Below are 22250 nucleotides of genomic sequence, written 5' to 3'. Positions count from 1 at the left end.
AGACATAACAATGGGTGTTTGTTTTGTCTGGGGAATCAACTGGATGAATATTATGGGATTCCTCCTGTTAGGTGAAAGCAGGGTAACGCATGATACAGATGGAAAAACAGGGATCCTGTGGTGATGTCTGCGAATTCCCAGGCTTTTAGGGGCTTGTGCCAGACAAATTACACAATGCAATCGCAAAAGTACTTTTCATCTGGATGGACTGTAGCCCCAAAAGGTCTGAAATGTAATCTGTGAAGCAAATGCATTTTCTCATCAATTCAAGAAATAATTTGTTTCACAATTTTTACTGTTTGGTTTCACTGCAATATATTTTTCAGGGAAATAATTTTGGAACAATGCTTCACAGATTCAATGGGTGAATACCTCTAACTTGATGTCTGACATGAAAAGCAGCATTGACCAAATTGAAGCTAAACTTCCAGAGCTCATCAAATGAATCATCAGAACAAAATGGTTTTCCCTCAACCATATAGTTTTCAAGTGTAAACAAATAAAGAAGCATAAATTAAACTATAAAACTAATTTGCCACAGAGATGATTTAAAAAAAAAAAAAAGATGGATACTAGACAGCACTTCCGTGACCAAAATGTCAGAGCAACTTCACACATCAAAGCATTATGGGTTGTGGCAGATGACTCAAATGGTATCCCTCTCTGCATGCCTAATGCACCTACCCTGAAGCTGACAACTGGGGTGGAGAGGGCTCAGATGGAAGGATCTCCTCCTCAGTCCTCCTCTGAGATGGCATCTGCCCAAATATGTTGCTGCTTTCCATGGGGGGTGATGGGGACTGGGAAGCTGGGTAGCTGGTTGCAGAGGTGGCAAAGGCCATGTGGGAACGGTAGCTTGGACTTGCTCTCCTGCTACTCTGGCCTTGGGCAGGTGAGGAAGAGGGGGAAGATCTCCTTGAGAAGCTGGCTGTGGAAGGAGGGAGGAGGGTAATCTCAGACATCTCTGGGGGTATGTGAGGTTGGACAATGCTGGGACGTGGCCGGGGACGTACTACAATCTCTGGGGAGCCCTCATGAGAACTAAGGGGACTTTGGGTGAGGGGTGAGAGTCGGGAGGGCTGGAGAACCACCTGATGCATGCCAGAATCCATCCTACGAGCCTGTCTGGGACTGAAACGAGGGGTGGTTTCAAACCATCGTGTGTCCAGGCTACTGAATGTGCTAGGGACAATATGAGCCATTGGATCGGTGTAAGGCAAAACCGGCACACCCATACTGTGGCTTGTGTGTCTTAGCTGCCCAAAATGTGCCTCTTGCATAGCTAAATGCTTGGCTGGGGAGCCACGAGGCTTGGCCTTGCTGGGAGACTTGCTTGAGTGGCTCTTTGGGGCCTCCAGTGGCAGGACAGCTGGGTAGGTAGGCATTGGAAGGGAGGAGGGCTGGAAAGCACTCAGGGGAAGTACATGAGGTGGAGGGGGATAGGGGGAGTCATGGCGAAGGTGCAAAGGATGATGCGGCGGAAAAATGAAGGGGGGCCCCTCCAGACTTGCAAAGGTGAAATCCAGTCCCTGCCAAATCTCAGGAGAGTGAGAGGAAGAGGTGAGTGTCAAAGGAAGTGGGAAGCCAGGGACAGCATATTGTGGGAAATCACCCTCCCCCATTTCTTCAGGAATCATGGGGTGACCAAAAGGACCTTCAGCAAGGTATGGAGGGGAGGACATGACAGAGCTGAGTGGGCTAGTATCAGGCATGTAAAAAGGAGGTGGGGGATCATGATCCCCAGGGGGCCCTAGATAGCCATAGAAAGCCCTGTGGTGGAGAGAACCCCGGATCTGCCCTGTGGCCTGGAGCCGACTGCTCTCCATGATGGTCATACCTTCGAAGGGCCTCTGGAAACGAGGGCTGTAGGCTGGAGGTTGCAGGTAGGATTCCTGACTGGAGATGGGGGAAATCTGGTGAGTGCGAAGGGGGGCCATTACTGGTGGCAAAGGCCTGGGATCATCATTCTCTTCATCTGACTGCCGGAATTCAGGATAGAGGTCTGATTCTTCCACAAAGGGAAAGCCCTCAATTCGCCGGGGCTTGACAGACATTTCTGCATCATTGGGGTCTATGACAAATCGTCCATCTGGGCCTCGGCTGATGAGTTCAATGGGTGTTGTTGCTTCAGCTTCATGCTTGGAGATGCTGTATTTCTTGCTTGTTATTGCTCTTTTGGTCTTCTTGTATAAAGACAACTCCTCCCTCTTTCCTGGGCTTGGAGGTGGTTTCTTTCCCCGCTGATCATGACTATCTTCAGATGATTCTGATGGGGATGCCTTTGAACGAACACTCTCTGGGCTCACCTTTCCTGAAGATGACCTACAAAGAGAATAGAGAGGGAGTAAAGACTCAAAAATTATAGAAGCCAGCACTCTGTGCAAAGCAAAGCTTCTCTGGTTGTGCTGAAAACAAATCCAGCTGCAATAAAACAAAAATGACAACACATCTTACACATCTGCTAATTTTAAATTTGCACAATGAAAAATAAAGAAATGTCATAACTAAATAACCTGGGTTCTCATTGCATTCCATTTGCAGTGTCATATTCAGTTGATATAGATATCACAAACCTCCAATGCCTTGAACATGGAATTACCAATGGGAACTTGAGAAGAGTAATGACTCTTTTATCAGCAATCTCTGCTTTCCCCTTACTACTAAAAGTCATGACCTTTGCCTAACAGCCAGGAGTTGATGTGTATTTGCTGCTGCACCATCTAAACCCCAGTCTTTTACATGCTGGCAGAGCTAAGCATGAGGGATAGTGCCTCTATGCCTCACCATTAAACCATCAAAGTGGTAACATAACCTGGACACATACTTCGCTTGAAAAGAGAAGTTTAACAAAGTGAATATGCAGAGGTTTGGTGACACAAGAGAATTGTTGTGGGATTTTCTGTCAAGTAGTGAGGGAGGTGCACACAAGGAGGGGATATCACACAGTAAATGGTACACAAAATGGACCAGTGTAAATCTCATTTCATTTCTCCATAGACATATATTCATTTCATGCAATTACATAACAAAAGAGACAATGAGAACAACAAACTGGTTCGTTGGCACTCACACAGAGCTTTTCACTCTGGGTATCTGCAGTGTCAAACATTAAATATATGACTTAAGGCCCTGACACACTTAGCAGATGGTTAGCCATCAGTGACCGCCTGTTGCCCTAGCCAGTGCAGTGTGTCCTGCACCTTTGCCCGTTGTCTGCTTTTTTCTTTAGTTGATTCAGCATGTTGAATCGGAGTTGGAGTCGGCATTGCTGATGTTGGATTGCCAGTTCAGCTCAGTGCACAAGGAGAGAAACAGAAATGAGTAAACTAAGACCTAAAATAAAGAGGGAGTGAGACCGTAACAAAGTTGTTCCATAAGGTAAGATTATTTTTCTTTAGCCATTGAGCTTTTTAGCAGAAATGTTTCCTAATGTTTGTGTTTTTATTCACTGTCGCATGCTAAATATACTCTGTTCTTTCAACATTGGATTGTGTTGTCAATGTGCTAACTGGCTAACAATCTTCAAGACGATCTTGCGGTTTCCCTTTTTGAATGGCAATTACAGATAACAGCCGTCTGCTGGTGTAGAGAATTATTTCCTCTCACGTAAGCGCAGACTGTACGTACAACTTTTTGGCTGAGACACGGAATGTCGTGCAACTCAGCAGGGGCCTTTGACACTGCTAGTTCTCTGAACTTAGTTTGGTGTGTCTGGGGCTTTAACAAAGCAAAATCAAGGTTAAAAAATGTGAATCTTTAAGTATTATTCTTTGAGAACAGAACACAAATAGTCCCTCATTGGTGTGGGAGTGGTCTAATTGGATTTGACTGAAAGTGAACAAAACACCCACAGTCATCACATTCTGATTCAAAAGTTATCAAATCCTGATTGGTGCAAGGAAGTATGTGACATCATATTTTCTAAAACAAGCCCCGCCTATATCAAGGTAGTTAAAGGAGCACAGAAAAAATAAATAAATTATTATAATTATATTATCTGAGTGAAATAACCAAAACTTTTAATGTAGGAATCCATCGCTTACAGTAAGAAGCTGATAGAGAAAATAGGTTTTTAGGACCTCCTGTGGCTAATTTATGCTCAGCGTTACATACAGAGACAGACAGAGCCTTCTATCTGAACTTTGCATTAATTTCATCCCTATCTGTGCACGTTTTCTGAAAGCTTACGAATACAGACGAAATGGAGCAGCATCACTGAAGATCGTGGAGGCAGTATAGTGTAGTTAAAGTGAGATACAACCATAGGAGAAAAAAATCTAAATAATGGCTTACAGAAAAAAAAATCAATATTATAGTGAAAAGACTTCTCAGTCCACATCTTGCAATGTATATAAAGGCCACACAGACCACCACCGTCTACCATGTTGCCTTTTGGTTAAGATACAATATTACAATCTGTTTTGCTGATGCCTTTTTTGTTGTTGTCTGAGACTGCTGACTCTGCCCTCTAGTGCCATCCATTGGCTGTATCCATCTCACAATAAAGGAAGCATGGAAATATGAGGGCAGTGATGTTTACAACAACATTTGGAATGGACGTATCTATTTTCATATGTAAATGGAGTATAAATGAGCCTCACATACATACTGGTCAGTGTAAGACTTGCAGCCTTTTTTTACATAGTTCCCCTAAACTTGTGACAATGTAAAACAATGACATAGGTACTACATATGGATATTAATACCCTAAAATAAAAGTTGAAAGCGAGTGATACTCAGTTTTTCCTTGCCTATAAAAATGATAGTCCACATGCACTACTTGATGCTCTAGGACCCAGAACATATAACAATACACGCCACCTAGAGTCTAGGCCTGGGAGTCAAGCTTGGGATAAACTGCTTGCTGGACCCCTTCAGGGCCAAAAAGTAAATATCCATGACGATGTCAAAAGAGGGAAGAGCTGGCCTTTGCACTCAATTTGAGTAACAATGTAGCAATAGGTTTGAGGCAGTTGTCATCAACAGCAATGTAACGCTCTGTTATGGCAGACAGGTGTAACTGACAAGTGTGGAAGGAAAAGCTTTGATCCAACACACCTACAGAAGAGTGAGAATATTACCAATCACAACGTGAGGTGATACTGACTGTATGTCAAAATCTGTCAAAACCAGGTCAAAGGTCATTCTAATCATGAAAGCTAGCTGAGTTGGCCCAAGTTCCGGCGATGACAGAGAACTACAGTATATAAAATGAATTTGAGAATAAGACCAGTACATATGATGTGAAACCCTGTTCCCATTTAGGGAGATATTTTTGTTAATGACCATAGCATGTCTTCTTATAGGAAGGAGTAAATGAATACCATGATTTGTTTTCAAGCCACAATTTGTTTATTTAGCGTGACATGAAACATAAAGCCAATCCTCATAGAAATCACTGAGGCTTGTGTGAAAAGCACATCTGCTTTAAATAGCTACATAGACAAATAATACTGAAATATCAAATCACTTGTCATAACCTAAGGTAATAATATTTATATAATCAAACAGAAACACATACATCACAACCCATGTGCTTGCATTAATGCTGTGCTGCTTCTTCTGTGTTCACATAAAAGACCGCTCATACAATGTAACAACCATCAGTCCATTTAATCATTAATGTTCTGTAACATTTGTAGATTTGGACACCATTCCTAATTGTTACAATAATATTTTCATTAAAAACCACATAAATAGTTTAGACATCATGGTAAAACTGGGCTTGTTTTGAACACAGGATGTATAAAAATAATGGATAGAGCCACTGTGACGTCAGCCATAGGTTTGTGGACTCCCGTTTTGAAGCCTCAAATTCGGCATTTCGGCCATTGCCATTTCTTGGATTTTTGGAGCCAGAAGTGACCATATTTGGATGAGAAGGTGGAGCTGTGAAGGAGTGAGGGGTGGATCTGACTCATAGACTGTAGAAATGCCTTGTCCCCTGTCACTGTAACTTTAAGCCTTAATAAAATGTAAAATGTAAAATTAACCCCTGTACAGTTGTCATGAATGGGTAAATTAGCTTTAGGGACTAAAACTGTTTTTTTGTACCAGGCTGTAAACACGTTTCTGTCTGCTGTAAAGTTGTGCATTTTAACATGGGGGTCTATGGGGATTGACTCACTTCTAGAGCCATCCTCAAGTGGCCAATAAATGAACTGCAGTTTTTGGCACTTCTGTCTGGCTTCCCCGCAGGTTGCCACTTGACTTTTAAGCTTTCTGCCTACTTTAATTGTTTAAATCTTTAAAACTATGTTGTAAAGTTGTCCAGAAAAATATATTATGTCCCTGTTTCCTTAAAAATTTGGGTCTATGACCTAAAGGAACAGTGGCCAAAATTTAAAAAAAAAAAAAAAATGCAGTCTGTCAGCTGTCTAATCAAAATTTTACTTTCATGTGCTCAAAACACATTACAGAAGAAATAGTGCCGATGCTCTTAAAACTGTCTGCACGGTGATACAAAGAAAATTAAGAAAATACAGCTATCACAGCCTCATTAAACAGCCACTGAATGAAGATTCAGTGATTACTACATCACACAATCACATTAAAAACAAGTATGGATAATGTTTTTTATAAGTTTGCACATTTTGTCTTGCAGCAGCTGGCAGGCACTGATGTAATCTTTACAAGCTAAAAATGTAGTCTGACTACTGAAAATACTTTTATTTAACAGAACAAGACAGATTAATGGGCAGAAGAAAAGTCAATCAATCAATTCAGATATGTCAAAAAGACAGTGTTTCAGGTCACCTGGGGGTGAAACTGTGATTAAAGGAGTGAGCAAGGACATAGTCACATACAGCTCAAACCAAAGAAATGGCCACAATGCATAAGCAGAGTGTTGTGAACAATGCAGAAAACAACAATGTTGTTAGAAAGGAATAGTTTGACATTTTGAGAAATAAACAAATTGGCTTTATTGCTGAGAGATAAATGAAAAGACTGATATCACTCTCATATCTGTATGATAAACATAAAGCTAAAGCAAGTAGCTACTAAGCATAGCTTAGCATATAGACTGGACACATGCCAAAACAGCCAGGCTAACTCTGTCCAATTGGGGCAATATCAGCCTTCCAGAACCTCTAAACATTATCTTGTTCTTCAATCCATAAAAAAACTTAAGTGTATTAAGATTGTGTTAACTTTGAAAAAAGCCAGGCCAGCTGCCCCCTTTTTCCAGTCTTTGGGCCCTGACACACCAAGCCAACAGTCGGACACTGGTCAATGTTGGGCCATCGGTGAGCATCTGTTGCCCTAGTCTTAGTGGTGCATCTCGCACTGTTGGCCCTGGTCAGCCCTTATCTGATTTTGGTTGGCTGATTTAGCATGTCAGCGTCGGAGACATTGGAGCCCCTCAGTGGATGAAATAACTCTGATTGGCTATTCAGCTTAGAGCAAGAGAAGAGAAACAGAACTGAGGAAAGCAAACAAATGACTGAAGTCAAGAGAGCGTGAGATCGAAACAAACTTGTCATAATAGGTAAGATTATTTTCTTAGCCATTGAGCTCTTTAGCAGAAATGTTTTTTCTTAAGACAGTTCATCAGTTTGTGTTATCGTTTGCTAGCCCATGGTAAATATCCTTTGTTCTTTCAGCATCAAGTTGTGTTTTTAATGTACTAACTGGTGTCTTGACTCTGTCCTGTCAGTCCTTTGTTTCTTAATTTTAATGACAAATACAGACACCGCTGCCTGCTGAAATTGAGAGTTATTTTCTCTCATGCAGGCGCAGAATGTACATGCTGGTTGGCTGTCTTTGCGGCGTGTGCAGGTGCAACTTCATGACCGAGACGCAGACATTGTGCTGTGTGATGCAACAGTCCGCTTTTGTCGCCACTAGTTCTTTGATGTCAGTTTGGTGTATCTGGGCTTTTTGTGCCAAGCTAAGCTAAGCTAACCAGCTGCACGCTGTAGCGTTAGTCTCCAAGAGAATAAGTGCATTTTTCAAAATGTTAAACTATTCCTTTACAGTGAACTATTTCTTTACAGTACAGTGTAGAAATGTGGTTGAATGACATTTCAAGAATGATTTTGTTGCTCTGGAGAGAAGCCCCTCAAGATTTAGATATTATTTTCAGACAAAAGCAACTGTATATGTGCCTTACATTTAAAATAGCAAGGACATGTCCAATGCAGTGCATGATGTCACTTACCACGATTAAACACTAATCTTTACTTTCATTTCTGATCCGCCCTGGTCTCACTGATGTTTCAACAAATTAATCATACAGTGAATGATCATTATACTGTATGTGGTTGACTAACAGGATCTCAGAGCCTGACAGCACTAGAGTTAGATGAGAAGACTAATATCACTCTGTTGTTCAGGGTTCATTTATCAACGTAACAAAACAAAACTATTTTATGGTGGAGTATGGAGGATGAGTGAGGACTCTTGCAGCCTGAGGAAAGATGCTGCTCTGTAGTCTAGTGGTACGGCAACAAACACTTCTGTATGGCTTGCCAGATGGCAGCAGGGTGAACAGGCTGTTGCTGCAGGATATTGTCTTTAAGTATTGAGCTCTGCGCAGGCACCTCACCACACCGATCGAAGTGATAGTCGGTTGACGGGCAATGTCTGTGAACTGTATATAAATCAAGGGCCATGGTTTAGGTTAGCTTAGCATTAAGACTGGAAGCAAGGATGCTAAAAGCTTACTAATTAATTTAGGCCTATATAACTAACTATGTTTTCTTCTGCCTTCAGTCTTCATGCTAAACTATCTGTCCCTTGGCCCTAGCTTCATATTTAACTTAAAGGCATAAGAGTGCTATTGATTCTGAATTAATTCTCAGCAAGAAAGAGTGTGTTCCTCAAAATCTCAAATTATTCCTTTAAATAATCAAGATATAATGCTATGATTTAATGCACTAAGATCCTCTTAGTGAACTACATACAACATATAAAGATGATGAAAGTGAAGATCATGTCTTAATACAGTATCTACTTCTGCTGTCCTGAGGTGTGAAGATAAGAGAAACAGACTGATGTCATCCTTCCCTGTGTGCTTGAATCTTGTCTGCATTTTACTTTAAAAAAAACCCCCCAAAAATCAGGGCCGAACTTAATTTTCTTCTGACGATGAAGATCCTTCATGTTTCGTCAATGAAAGACCCAGACCAGTATTGTTGTTGCCTTGTGGGGACATTTGGCCAGCTGCATGCTGCCAGGTCAGGAGTCTGAGGAGCTGGGGTTGAACCAAAGTGCAATGGGAGGTTTACAGTGTGCAAGAACGGGGGACAATGGTTGGCACACTCACTGAGGACTGGAAGGTTGGGGCCTGTACCTGCTTGCGTCCAGCCCCTCCCAGTAGGGTTCAACGCTGGGAATGAGGCTAAGTGGACTCCTGTAGAGGCGGGGAGATCAGACAGTAGGAAGTGGGGAGAATATGGAGGTTAACAGTAAGCTTGTCAATGAAAGGTATGTTTGAAACAGCAACAGAAAATGAGAAAAAATAGCTTGATATTATTAGGTGGGTAGAAAAAAACAGAAAAGGGAAACAGGCATTAGTATGTCAGAGAGATCTGAGAGAAAGAAGATTTAGAGAACAAAGCCTGAAGACAAGAGAGGCTACCATGGACCAACATGAGGGACATGAAGGAAAGAGAGAGGTAAGAAAAATGAGTCATGATGTGACCACTGCACTTTGAGACAGTTTTCCATTTATTGATTCTAAATGTGCATGGACAAAATCCCATCCCATCCCATTCCATCCCATCCCATCCAAATCCCTTTGTCAGGTCCAGGGAACTAGTTGACTGATGCAAGTCAGATTCCTCTAGGTGTCATTGATCTTGCTTTTTTTTTTTTTTTTTTTTTAAACAGACAAGGAAACGCTCATTTTGTGAAACGAAACATCCTTCACAGCCATCTGGGGCGCTCTTCAAGCGATATAACTTGCTGATGAAGGCCGCACAGCTGTACCACCACTTTGTAGTCATGCTCTGTAGCATCTTGTTGCCTTGGAATTGTGAAACATTAGCCCATGCATGTTGTCATACAAATATACTTTGGACAGCATCTACCTAAACACAGCAAATCTGTATTTAGACCATACAGATCAGTCAAACCAATTAAATATATGTTTAGTTAAAGCCCCTATGTGCAGAAATTTTACATGATGCGTAATATCTTAAAAGTTTCAGATTTTATGTTTTTAGAAAAATGAGAAAATCCAACTAGCCCTTTTTGATGTGAAGGAGCAGCAGCTCCAGTGAGAGCTCCCATCCAGATGTCTGAGCTCCTTACCCTATCTCTCACACTGAGCCCAGCCACCCTACAGGGGATATTCATTTTAGACGATTGTATCCACAATCTCATTCTTTCAGTCACTTCCCAAAGCTCATGACCAAAGGTGAGGGTTGGAACATGGATGGACCGGTAAATTGAAAGCTCTGCCTTCCACCTGCATCACTGGTGATGCCACACCAAATTGCCAATACATCTGGCAATTCATTTTACCTTCACTTGTGAACAAGACCAAGACAAAACAAGACAAGATACTTGAACTCCTTCACTTGGGGAAAGGAGCCAGTTGGGGTGGTTCGGGCATCGGATCAGGATGCCCCCTACAGTAAGTGCCTCCCGTTAGAGGTTTCCCAGGCACGTCCAACTAGTAGGAGGCCCTGGGGCATACCCAGAACACGCTACAGGGATTATGTATCTTATCTGACCTGTGAATGCCTCAGGGGTCCCTTAGGAAGAGCTGGAAAAAGGTGCTGTGGAGAGGGATGTCTGAAAATGCTTTGATGGATGGATGGAGACAATCCACATAAAAAATGTATGTTTTGTGTGTTTCTTTCATCCCATTATTCATTGTTTCCACAGAACACATCCACTAGGAGTTTTTAATGCTGCAACTGGGAGTTGCCAAAGTCTTAACATGAGGGGTTTAATCTATTGTAAAAGTTTTTTTGTCATTAAAACCTACACATAAAGGATGAGACTAACTCTCTATATTTTCTACTTGTCAACAAATGCCATTGAAAGACCAAAGTCAACTATGTGTTGGTCTTTCTCTCATTATGTTCTGGCTCTCCTGCCCTGTCTGTGGCACTCAGACCACTGGCTCCTGCTGAAGACATACATTCTGGATACATTTTTTTTTTTTTTTAAATAAAGAAAGGTAAGTAAACAATAAAAATGGGCGAATGTCACCAAAACAGGAGTAAATGGTGCATCTGCTGGGGACTATTTTCAGCCACCTGTTTAAGTGTTGTTATTTGTGATCACAAGCAGTTGGTAAAACTTGGTGGAGATAATAATAATTTCAAAACAGCACCCAGTAAGTCAACCAGTGGAGTGTGTCCTCCTGAAAAGACTTCTATGATCATATATACTTTCATTTTGGCCTCATTCCTCTTAATGCCTGGAATACGCCACACAACATTGTGGGATTATTGTGGAGTAATAAAATCTTGCCGTGACTTGGCTGACAGACATGACACACTACACGATGGTCCACACCAATCATCCCTGATCGTCTTTCACGACATGTGTGAAGTCATCGGGTTATTCTTGTCCTATTTTTATTATCATTACTATTATTCCAGTCACTGTGTCTGTTCATGTACCAGCCGAAATGTCACTCTAGTAATGTAAAAAAAAGTGTTACCAGATGGCAGGAGCTACATTTGAAGTACTGTATGCAAACATACAAGTCACTGAATCCTCCACAACAAGTTCCTGCAAATGTTTCACAATAAAAGCATATTTAGAAAATGAAGAGATTCTCTCAATCAAAGTTATAAGGGGCGTATAATTTGAAAGAGACACAGGAAGTGTTGAGTTTGAAATGCATTAACTTTATCAAGGCAAACGGGAGCGGATAAAAAGTAAAAAATATAAAGATACTGAGGGAATAATAAATAATGGCCTGTTTATAATGTAGTCTGTGTCAAATGAAGCTGGTAGCCTCTGCAGTTGGGGAAAGTAAAAGCCCTGCCACTATTTTTTTAATTTAGTCTTACTTTATGTCCATCTCCATTATGAAGAAATAACATTGTTTGCTAGCTTGATGCTAACGGCAGTACTCAGCAGGATGATAAAGTGCCTCTGCTGTTTCACACCATAATTTTTCACTCTGTGTGGTAACATCCCTAGAGGAAATATCAAACAGCCTGGGCTGTTGTCCTCATACAGTTGTCTACGGCAGCAGATTGTTCTGTGTTCCTATTGGTCGAAGTGACAGCTGTGACGAGAGCAGTCGTGAACAACAAAAAGACAATCAAACATGCTAGACTTTCTGTTTGAACGTCGTGAGGTGTCCCAGACTACAATGACACACTACACGAGATGAAACGATGGATTGTCGCTTACGACGCTCATTGTTGTTTACGATCCATGCCGACACCGTATGTCGCTGCGTGGGGCTAGAATCAGGCTGATATCGAGTAGTGTGAACCTAGTCTGAGTGGGCGGAAGTTCGCTGCATAGATCAGCCTCTCATTGGGCGGAACGAACCACCCGCTGAAGTCCCGCCCTACCACCTCCGGTTGCAGTTTTCAACACGTCCTTTACTAACTTTTGCAGTGTTTGATCTTGCGGGGGGGATGTAGCCATTTTTCTGCCATGGTTCGCGTCCTGTAGGTGATATTTTTGTGGGCGTGTTACACCAAAACCTGTTTACCCCCGGCAATGTTTTTGCAAGTGCACCGTTGCTGTGGCACTGCCCAGAACGATTGTGATTGGTTGAAAGAAATACAAGCAGCCGGGGCGTTTTTTTCTCCAATCTTAAAGTGAGAGTCGGCCCAGCCAGACCTTTCTTTTCTTGAGAAAGGTCTGGTGAGCGAGACTAGTGTGAACCAGGCATAAGAGAGCAGATCTTTCTCATGGTGGAAAATTTGACCTGTCAAATACAGGTGTAACATAATGATGGACATTAGATTGCCAGTGCCAGGGCTCCAGTCTGTCCATGTTGATAATGTCATGCATGATTCACAAAGCCTACAGATGTCTACCTCCCTCTGTCCCTCCCTCAAAACTGTCTATTTCTATGATTAGTGTGGGAGATGGATACAGCTCCAATGCATCTGTCCCAAAAAAATTAATTGTCCCAAACTTCACATAGTTGACTGGATTATTGATTAAACCTGCAGCAAAGTTTGATTTGTTTTAAGATGATTTTCCTCCACATTTTTCAAACATAATGAGTTTGTTTACTTTTATATGCATGAACACGTACTTAGACATAAATGCATAATTACCTCTTGTGGTGTAACTGATTACTTACACTGACATGCATCTTAAAACCATGGAACACATTTAAATCTGGCCTTTTTCACAGAGAAATTAATATTAATTCCAACTTACCAAGAGCGACCATGAATTTATAGGTTTCATATTAAGACATTTTTATCACTCTCTTTTTAACAGACAGTACATGTTCATTTATACCTTTTTTTTCTCCAAGATACGTTAATGTTAACTTTTTTCTCAGAACAATTTATAATTCCTTCCCAGATTCAATTAGAAACAAACGTCTTGTATGGAAAGATTGTAAACTGGATGAATATAAAGAAAAATACATGTTTTGAATAAGTTTTGTCTCATTACTTTGCCATGAGAAAGATCCCTGAAATGTAACTTCCTTACTTGTGATCTAGAAGCTCCACTGAATTAACTTTTACTTTACTATTTACTTCACCATATCCCTCTTAAATTAGTTTTAACTTAGTCTGATATTGTGATATCAAAAGATTAAGGGGAATCCCTGCTATCTAAGCCAAGAGTCCACACAGAAATCTTGAACTGTAACTTCAGAAATGTTTAAGAGGTTTTATAATAACTGACAATGTTACCCACAGATCTTTCTCCTACTTATCATGGTTTAAGTTAAACAGGTTAGCCTGGGGCAAAAGGAACCACGTCCAGTAGCCTTGAGCTTCATGAGGATCCTAAAGGGCCAGAGCTAATGTATTGCAGCACATCCCACAACAATCATGGTTTTCTTTTTTCTTTCCATGGGTTGGAATTGAACCCACAATTGCTGAGGCAAGGACAAGGCCTTTTTACATAAGGGCCTCTACCAGGTGAGCTAGTGGGCACTGCAAATCTGGTTTTCAATCATGGCTTTTGGAGGTGATGATTTTGTGATATCACTACTACTGCAGCCTTTACTGTTTCAATGGGTCAGTGGCTCTAAACTACTCTAAAAGTTTTACTCCTTATACTGCGCTGCACAGTGGCAGTTTGGTTAGAGCACATGTACACACCACCTTGTCAAGTCAGTGGTTCAACTCCAGCATTCTGTAGTGCAGTGCATTTGGGCATCAAGATTTTTCAAGCAATTCTCTTCATATTTCTGTATTTCCAGCGATGCTTTGAAATGTATTTCAGCTGTCGGCATTCACACTGCATTTTCTGCAGGTAATGCATTTTCATTGTAATCTTTGCTCTTTATAATTATTTTGCCTTTGTCACAGAAATTTAATTTTTATGTCAAATCAATCAATCATCAAGGAGATGTATTCTACTACTTTTCATCACTGTAATGTGTTTCAGTGATTTTCTAGAATGGCATGTCTCTGGGAATAATGTTTGACAGCTAAAATCTCAACAACTACAAGTGCTATAGTATTTATATTTTATGGACAGCTGCCCAATCTGTAATTGCTAAACATGTTAAAACATGATGCTAATAGCACCACCATGTGGTGAGTTATTATGTGTTTTACATTTTGGCTAATAACTACAATCTGTGAGGCGTAGCAAAACAATATTTGCACAGAGCAGTTGTTGAATTATGTTGATTCGACTGATATAGACCACGCACATTTGCACATACAAAATATTTCCACCATTTTGTATTGTTGGGTAAATACATTTTTTGCTTCTTTTGGCACATTTGAATAACCCCAAACAAAACTCATGACTTCCTTTTAGGGTATCACTTACTGTTTGTAAATGGTTATCACACTTTTGAAGACAGGGCCAGATGCACTTAACAGACCATAACTCTTCAATGCAAGACTGGATTGCAGTTGTTGTACCTATAGCCGCATAGCAGAAGTGTGTACCATGGCATACATACTACAGTAGGTTGAGGTGTTCATTAGCTTGTTTTCCTGCAAGCAGCTGCGAAATTGTAAATTGTATTGTACAATTTACAAACTGTAAAATAGAAACATTGCTCTTGGCTCTGAGATCCCCTTCTGGCAGGGTGTAAAAACTTTTAGAGTTTTCTAACTTCCACTGAGCAGCTTTAACTGGAATAAATCAGCAGTTTGGATACAATCATCCTTTGGCAAATACATACATTACTCTGTTTGATCCTTGCAACCACAACACACAACTGTTGCTGTGTACCACATGCAAGGTTGTGATTGTACATTTGTTAGGTCACAAACAGAATCTCCCACCCCCACTCACACAACTCTATAATGATAATAATGTAAAGTTGTCATTAAGGTATCAACAGGATAAGTTAATACACAAGATCTGTTCATTATGCATTTTTTTTATGTCAAGTGAATTTACTTAAATCAATAATGTTATTAATTTATATAAATTGGATTCTGTAGTTTTACTTACCGCATTACAAACATACTGTTTACATCTCACTTTGTAGAAATAAAGTAACTGCCTTACTTTGCTGAATACACTTCTATTTGGATGACAGGAAACAATCAGCTGACCAGTGTACAAAATAAAACATAACTGGTGTACTGTCTGATGAGTTCATTGAAGAGTTCTGTGCAGTGTAGCAGTGAAACAATGTTGCGTGTCATGTGGGGGTCACTTACGGAGTTTCCATGCTTTTTCTGCAGTGGGTTATGGAAAGAGGTGGGTCTGGAAGATTGGAAAAAGACATAAAAGACCATTACTGCCATTTAATATCAGTTTATGTCTATAGTATGTTTTAAGTATGTTTGTATGGTCATTACTGCATTTCCTTTTAGAGCTACCCAAATAAAAGAGTTCATTGTAAGTTATAAAATAGAGACAGTTAGAGGCAGTGTAAATGCATGAAAGGTCAACAGAATGAACTACTTTCACATTCAGTGATTAATGTCATTTTCAAGCAGGCCCCAATTTCCCCGCAGCTCATGCTCATAATGTGGCAAATATTTGTTTGGTGTTCAGTAACGTGTTACAAATGTGTCACAGTTTAGTTTTACATAATAAATGTATTAATGAATAATAACCATATATATATATATATATATATATATATTCTGTACAACAGGAAAGATTCTTCTCATCTTATTATTTGTAATATTTTATAAGCTATTTTAAAAGCAATTGTGGAGATAGCTATCAATGACCTGGTCTACCCCCTCACCTCTTTTCCTCTTAAGCTTCCTCCTGCGCTGCTTGTTGACAAAGCAGGCAGCCATCGTACTGAACAGGACGGCTGCTGCCAGGAAACAGATTGTGGCCACAATGCCAGCCACCACAGGCCGTGCCAGTCCACGTTCCTCCACCAACTCTGGAGGGGGGAAGAAGTCTGTGGTGTGAGGAGGGAAGAGTCAGGGAAGTAAAGCTAGCTGAAGTCAGTGTAGCAGCAACATAAAGAGAGTGTAAAAAAAAGAGTGGCATAACAGTTTGCAGTTGTGTGTCAGCACAGACGGGGCCGACCCAGAGGTGGAGGAGATGACACATTAATGGAGAAGCCTAAAAAAACAAATGTAAATTTTGCTTTGCTCTCTGGACTTCTGACGTTGGTCTCCCCTACATTAACGCTAATGTCAACCAACATGCTGATGTCACCATTTTCTGGCTCTGAAATACAGGGTGATATTTACAATGGGATTACAATGCACATTTGAGTCCACTGTAAAAGAACACACTGTGCTCTGATTAGGCAGCTATTTAACTACATGAGGAACCAAATCAGGATGTTCTGATGTTTTCTGGGGGGTATGCATATACGTTCCTTTGCTTTTTGCCACCCTTCCAAACAAAAAAGAGACACCTCATGCAATAACATAAAGGTTCCTGAAGATGAGCCTTTGAAAGGAAAAGTCCTGCCTTACCCAATGAGATTCAAATATGCAAGGGCTGACCTTAACGACTGCATGTGTCTTCAAAATGGGCATTTCTGCAGGGAATATATGCTGTGATGACTTAGCAGAAAGTAAACTTGTTTCCCAAATGATCTGCTTTCAGAACTTACAGTGTAGAAGGCTGCAGAGGGAAATGATGTTTCATACACAACATTACCCTGCTGGAAAGATGAAGCTACATGTGCACTATATTGACTGGTTGCTACCTCTTTAGGATGTTAGGTACATAAACATTGACATTATTGTTTGAGATCCCCCCCGATCCCCTTTTTCACATTGTGAGACACTCAGAAAAAAAACAAATGAGGACAAAACAAAACAAAGCTAACAGACAGATATGAGATCACAGAGTTATTAAAAAAGGGCAAATTTGCCTAATTTATAAAAAGATATCACACAATGCATACAGTGATAATGAAAGATCTGTCTTGTTGGCATAAAAAAATCATCTTAAAATTACACCCAACAATCCAGAATCTATGAACATGCAAGTATTTTCATATTATTTTTATACTTTTTTTTTTAAGTATATTTACTAAAGTACTCAACCTAAGTATAATTATGAGGTGCTTGTACTTAAGTATTTCCATTTTATGCTGCTTTATATTTCTGCTACACATGGTTTCAGGAGGAAATATTGTACATTTTACAACACTACATGTATGTGTAACTACAGCTATGAGTTACTTTTCAGATTCAGATGAATAATTATAATATACTGTAATAGAAACATGCACATTATTCTGAAATAGGCCATTCTGCATATAAAGTACATTTACTTTTGGTAGTTTAATTATATTTTGATGCTAAAAATAATTATTCGTTATTATTATTATTAGTAGTAGTAATATTTCTACACTATCGTATTCTTACTTTTACTTAAACGTCCAGTGTGTAGGATTTAATGGCATCTAGCAGAGAAGTTGCAGAATGGAAACTTCTTCTGTGTGCCAAGCATGAAGAACTATGGTGGGCTAAGCGAAAATGCGCAGATGCAAATGGCTTTCTTTCATGTAGAGCTCTGATGAGGCCCAAATAATCAGGCTCGACCATACATGAACCTGCACAGTTTCTGTCCACGTCCCCAAAAATTATTATACTATATTTTATATATCATGATTAAAAAAAAATTAAAACATTGATTACAAGCTAAGGGCTGATGTGTATCCTTGCACCACCTCTGCTTCTTTTCTTTCTTATTTCAATAGTCTGTTGTCTTGTGCGCAACAGGTTCATCAGAACAGCTTGCGCCCCTCAGTGCGTCTCGTGTGCATGGCAATCCATGGCGATGCGGCACACAGATGATGATCACCACTCTTCACTGCATGTTATGCACATCTCTCCCACTGCTGTGGAGGCAGAACAAACACTGCCAATCTGTAGGGTTCAAGTCATTGGGCCCTGTCAGGCTCGGGCAGAGAATCAAAGCTCTAACCTAGAGCCAGTGCTTGGTTTGTCCCCTCTGGGCTACAGTAGAAGAACATGGTGGACTCTGTGGGAGAGGACCCACTTAGTAGGAAAATATAAACAACTCATTCTAAAGTAACAAAAAACACAATGACTCACATTTTTGGGTGATTATACACAATCCAAAACATAGTTTTGAATATTATATACCATTTTTACCAACAGACGCCCCTAAATCCTGCATGGGCATTAAACTAAAGGATCTTCATACTTTTTCCACCAGTGTACCATTCTCAGTGTATGTGCAATTAAAGTATTCATCAACACATCACAACTGATTACTGGACCACGACTGACTCCCCAAGGAACTGTGATGTCATAAATCCTGCTGATATGTCTGAGTGTTAAACTAAGATTTTCAGTGAAACTTTCCTCCTTCAGTGTGTGAATGTGAAAACAAACTCTGCACATTCATCATTCTATACAGTGAAGCTCAAACATTAAGTGAAATAACTATGTGCAAAACACAGTTTTGAATGGATGGAGACTTAATGGAAAGACACCATGACCTAGAAAAGTAGCTGTAACCCAAACTCCTCACTCCTGCCTTGAACATGGTATACACTGTGCGATTTTGGGCCGTCCCAGATGAGAGATGACCAGCATGAATAAACGAGGTGATATCTTTGGTGGTGGCTCTAATAAGTGGTCTTACATTGCTTAGTGAGAGAGGTTCAAGGATGGCCATTGTCATGGTCTTGCGGTCTTGTCTACTAACCAACCAATAGAAATGCAGCATGAAATGACGCACTGGTGCTAAATCCAAACAAACAGATGGATAGCAGCTTGCCATGGAGGCAAAACATGCTTAAAGAAATGTGTGGGATTTCCAGCAAAAAAGAAAACCTTGTGGAGTTGTGGCAGCAGAATCCTTGCCTGTATGTGTCCTCTAGCTCTTACCATGATGGCATAAAGAAGGACGAAGCATGGAAGGAAATAGTGGCGGAGTTGCAGCTGCCAGGTGAGCAACCTAGCAGCTAGCAAACACACACAGACACACCACAGTATACAGTGCACACAAAACTTATAAACGTTATTTAATAATGTGACCCTCTATATTGTGGTTCACAGTTGGAGAAGTAACAACCCGTGCAGCATCCTTGCGCACTCAGTATGGGAAGCTATTGCATTACCTGTGATTCAGTAGGTGCTGTCAGCATACAGTCTGCATAAATTAAACTTGATGTCGTAAGTTTATTAGATCCATGTCGCACAGTGTAGCTTGCACTGATTGCTAAAAACTCGCTGTCTGTAGGAGGCTTTACACAAGAACAAAACCACAGTAGTGTGTGAGCAAACACACAGTGTCACCACCATCTCAGCCATACCACAGTGCTTTTTCTCATAAATATCCTCTACCTTAACTGTATTCCAAATAACACCAAAGGACAGCAGTAAACAAAATGCTTGTCCATTCAGATGAGTCAGAACAGTCTGTAAGAGACATGATATGCTAATGATTTGGTTGTAGGAGCTAGCAACTCAGTCAGAAGAGAAAACCAGGATGTTCACTTGTATCAGGCGTATCTGGAATATCTGCAGATAGACATGGCCTAACATGAAAAACAGACATGAAGGCTGTTTCTAAACCATCAGTGGCTATTAACAGATGAAAAGTTTGGTTTTGTTTGCAATTTTTAAATGATTCATGCCAAAATTAAATAAAATCTGTCTGAATGGAATGGTTGAAAGACTGAACTTTGTATAAAAAACTGTGGAAACTCTCTGAGGTCCCTCTCAAACATTAAAGGTGCAAAATGGTTTAATAGAGTCCCTTTCCTACTACACAAAAAACCTGCTAATGCCTGCTAACATCTGGCTTTTTTATGTAATGGGAAAAGTTACAATCGGCATTCACTCCCAGGTCAAATGACTTTGCAGTAGTCATGGGTATTTATCTGTTCTGGCTCCAATCAGCAGTGATGGAAACACAACATCCCAGTGAACACACTTATTTAAGCTCCTTAACCACTGAGATGCAGTGATGGGCCAACACAAAATACCATCTGTCTCTGTCCAATCAGCACCCAAGCATCGTTCCAATCGTTCCAGTGACTGAATAAGTGAGAGATATATTTCTTTATATATATATCTAAAGAGGTAACCATTGTAACATTTTCACAGGCCTCCATGCTGCTTTCTACTGTTTACTGACCTGTTTTCCGGCCTGTACGTGATGTTGAACATGACACACAGTAAAAAAACAGAAAGGCATACTTGTCTACTGCAGAGCTTCGTACATGGCTCCTGCTACTGGCAATGGGAAAGAGGTCTATAGCCAATTCTTAGCAGATTTATCCATGTATAAGAAGCTTTGTACATGCACTAGTATTGGTGGAAAAGGAGTATGAGATTGGTCTCTAAATGCAGCAAGAGCCAAATGAATGCTGCTGAAGCACCAACGTACACTGTCATGTACATGTACACTTCTTTCCTTAAGAAAGGGAAATTGTGGTTCCAAAAACAGAGAAGACAAGAAAGAAAGAAAACAAATTTTGTAAAAAATAACTTTTAAAGGTGCATGATAGAGACATGGATCAAGAGACGAAGGATGGGGGGCTCACAAAGACTGCTAATGCAAAGGGCCCAGAATTTGGTGCTAAACCCCTGTCTGTATGTCTGCTAGGGGATCTTTCCCCAGCTGAACTGCATGAGTATGAACAACCCATAGTGGTCATCCCAACAATCACTAAAAAGACTAACTTACCAACGTGGAAAAACAGACACAATCTCTCAACATCCCAGTGGCATCTCCTACTATCAAAGTACATTTCAATAGAAAGACAAATAGCATTAGAAATTGATTCATTTCACAGATGCTGGGCTCCATCCATCAACATCACCCATCCACTTGCCTAACACATACACACACACACACACACACACACACACACACGGATATATCTTCATTGCGGTAAAAAACATCCCCTACTGCCAATGACATCAACGCCCCACCTCCACATACCTCAACTACAGAACATACTATAAAATACTACTGTAGAATATATGTTATTTTTAATAAAATTGTAAAATATTTTATTATTAATATTTTAATATCTTAAGTACTAGTGTTAAACCCTGTAGCATAGTGCATATTCTATTTCTATTCCAATGCACATTTGCATTTGTATTTTATTTTACTGCTTTATATTCACATACTTTTTTTTCATACTGTTATTCTTACTTCTTATAATTCGCTATTCTTTACATAGGAGCCACTGTAACGAGTCACAATTTCCCCTTGGGAATCAATTAAGTATTTCTGATTCTGATTCTTATTCTGAAAACACAGCCAATATAATAAAGATGACAATGTGCAGAACCTTTTACTCCTTAACCCTTTCTCTTTACACTCATGGTATTCACCTTATTCCTGAGGCCGCTACTGTAGAAATGATTATGGGTAAAACTTCTGGTGTGATAGCAGCAGTAATTAGTCCCATTGACTGTCTATGATTTGTCACAGTGGCAAATCTTGGTGACTAACTGCCAACATTTTTTTTTTTAAGTATTTCTCCTTAAATTTAGGACATATTGCTTTGTTTTAACAGATACTTAACTAATGGTTAATTAGCATTAAAAAAAAAAAGTCCTTACGGAGCTCCGGTACCTGTTGTGCTGTCCACGCCTGTAACAACCAGACTAAGCAACATTTGCTGCTTTAACAACAGTGTTACAGTAAACATGCACCCAGAACAAAAAGGGATTGCTCCTGTTACCTATCGTACAGTTTCTAAAAGGAATAGGTAGCCACCTGTACTGCACACT

At 40.2% G+C, this 22250-nt stretch overlaps 1 protein-coding gene across 3 annotated transcripts in view; it reads right to left on the bottom strand.

Moving 5' to 3' along the window:
• Window positions 1-22250, bottom strand: part of igsf9bb (immunoglobulin superfamily, member 9Bb) — a 277518-nt gene that overhangs the window by 12785 nt on the left and 242483 nt on the right. For all 3 annotated transcript variants that reach the window (XR_013492299.1, XM_033650284.2, XM_033650293.2), the window contains exons 16-18: window positions 16292-16456; window positions 15753-15798; window positions 685-2322 (exon numbers count right to left, since the gene is read on the bottom strand). Coding sequence is in view for 2 of the 3 variants with exons in the window: in XM_033650284.2 (XP_033506175.1) it covers window positions 685-2322; window positions 15753-15798; window positions 16292-16456 (1849 nt within the window). In the remaining variant the exon portion in view is untranslated. The remainder of the gene's footprint in view (window positions 1-684; window positions 2323-15752; window positions 15799-16291; window positions 16457-22250) is intronic.

Source organism: Epinephelus lanceolatus, chromosome 11 (assembly GCF_041903045.1).
Source record: "Epinephelus lanceolatus isolate andai-2023 chromosome 11, ASM4190304v1, whole genome shotgun sequence".
NCBI lineage: Eukaryota > Metazoa > Chordata > Actinopteri > Perciformes > Serranidae > Epinephelus > Epinephelus lanceolatus.
Note: the sequence above shows the minus strand (reverse complement) of the source record. Positions and strands in the feature narration are given on the sequence as shown.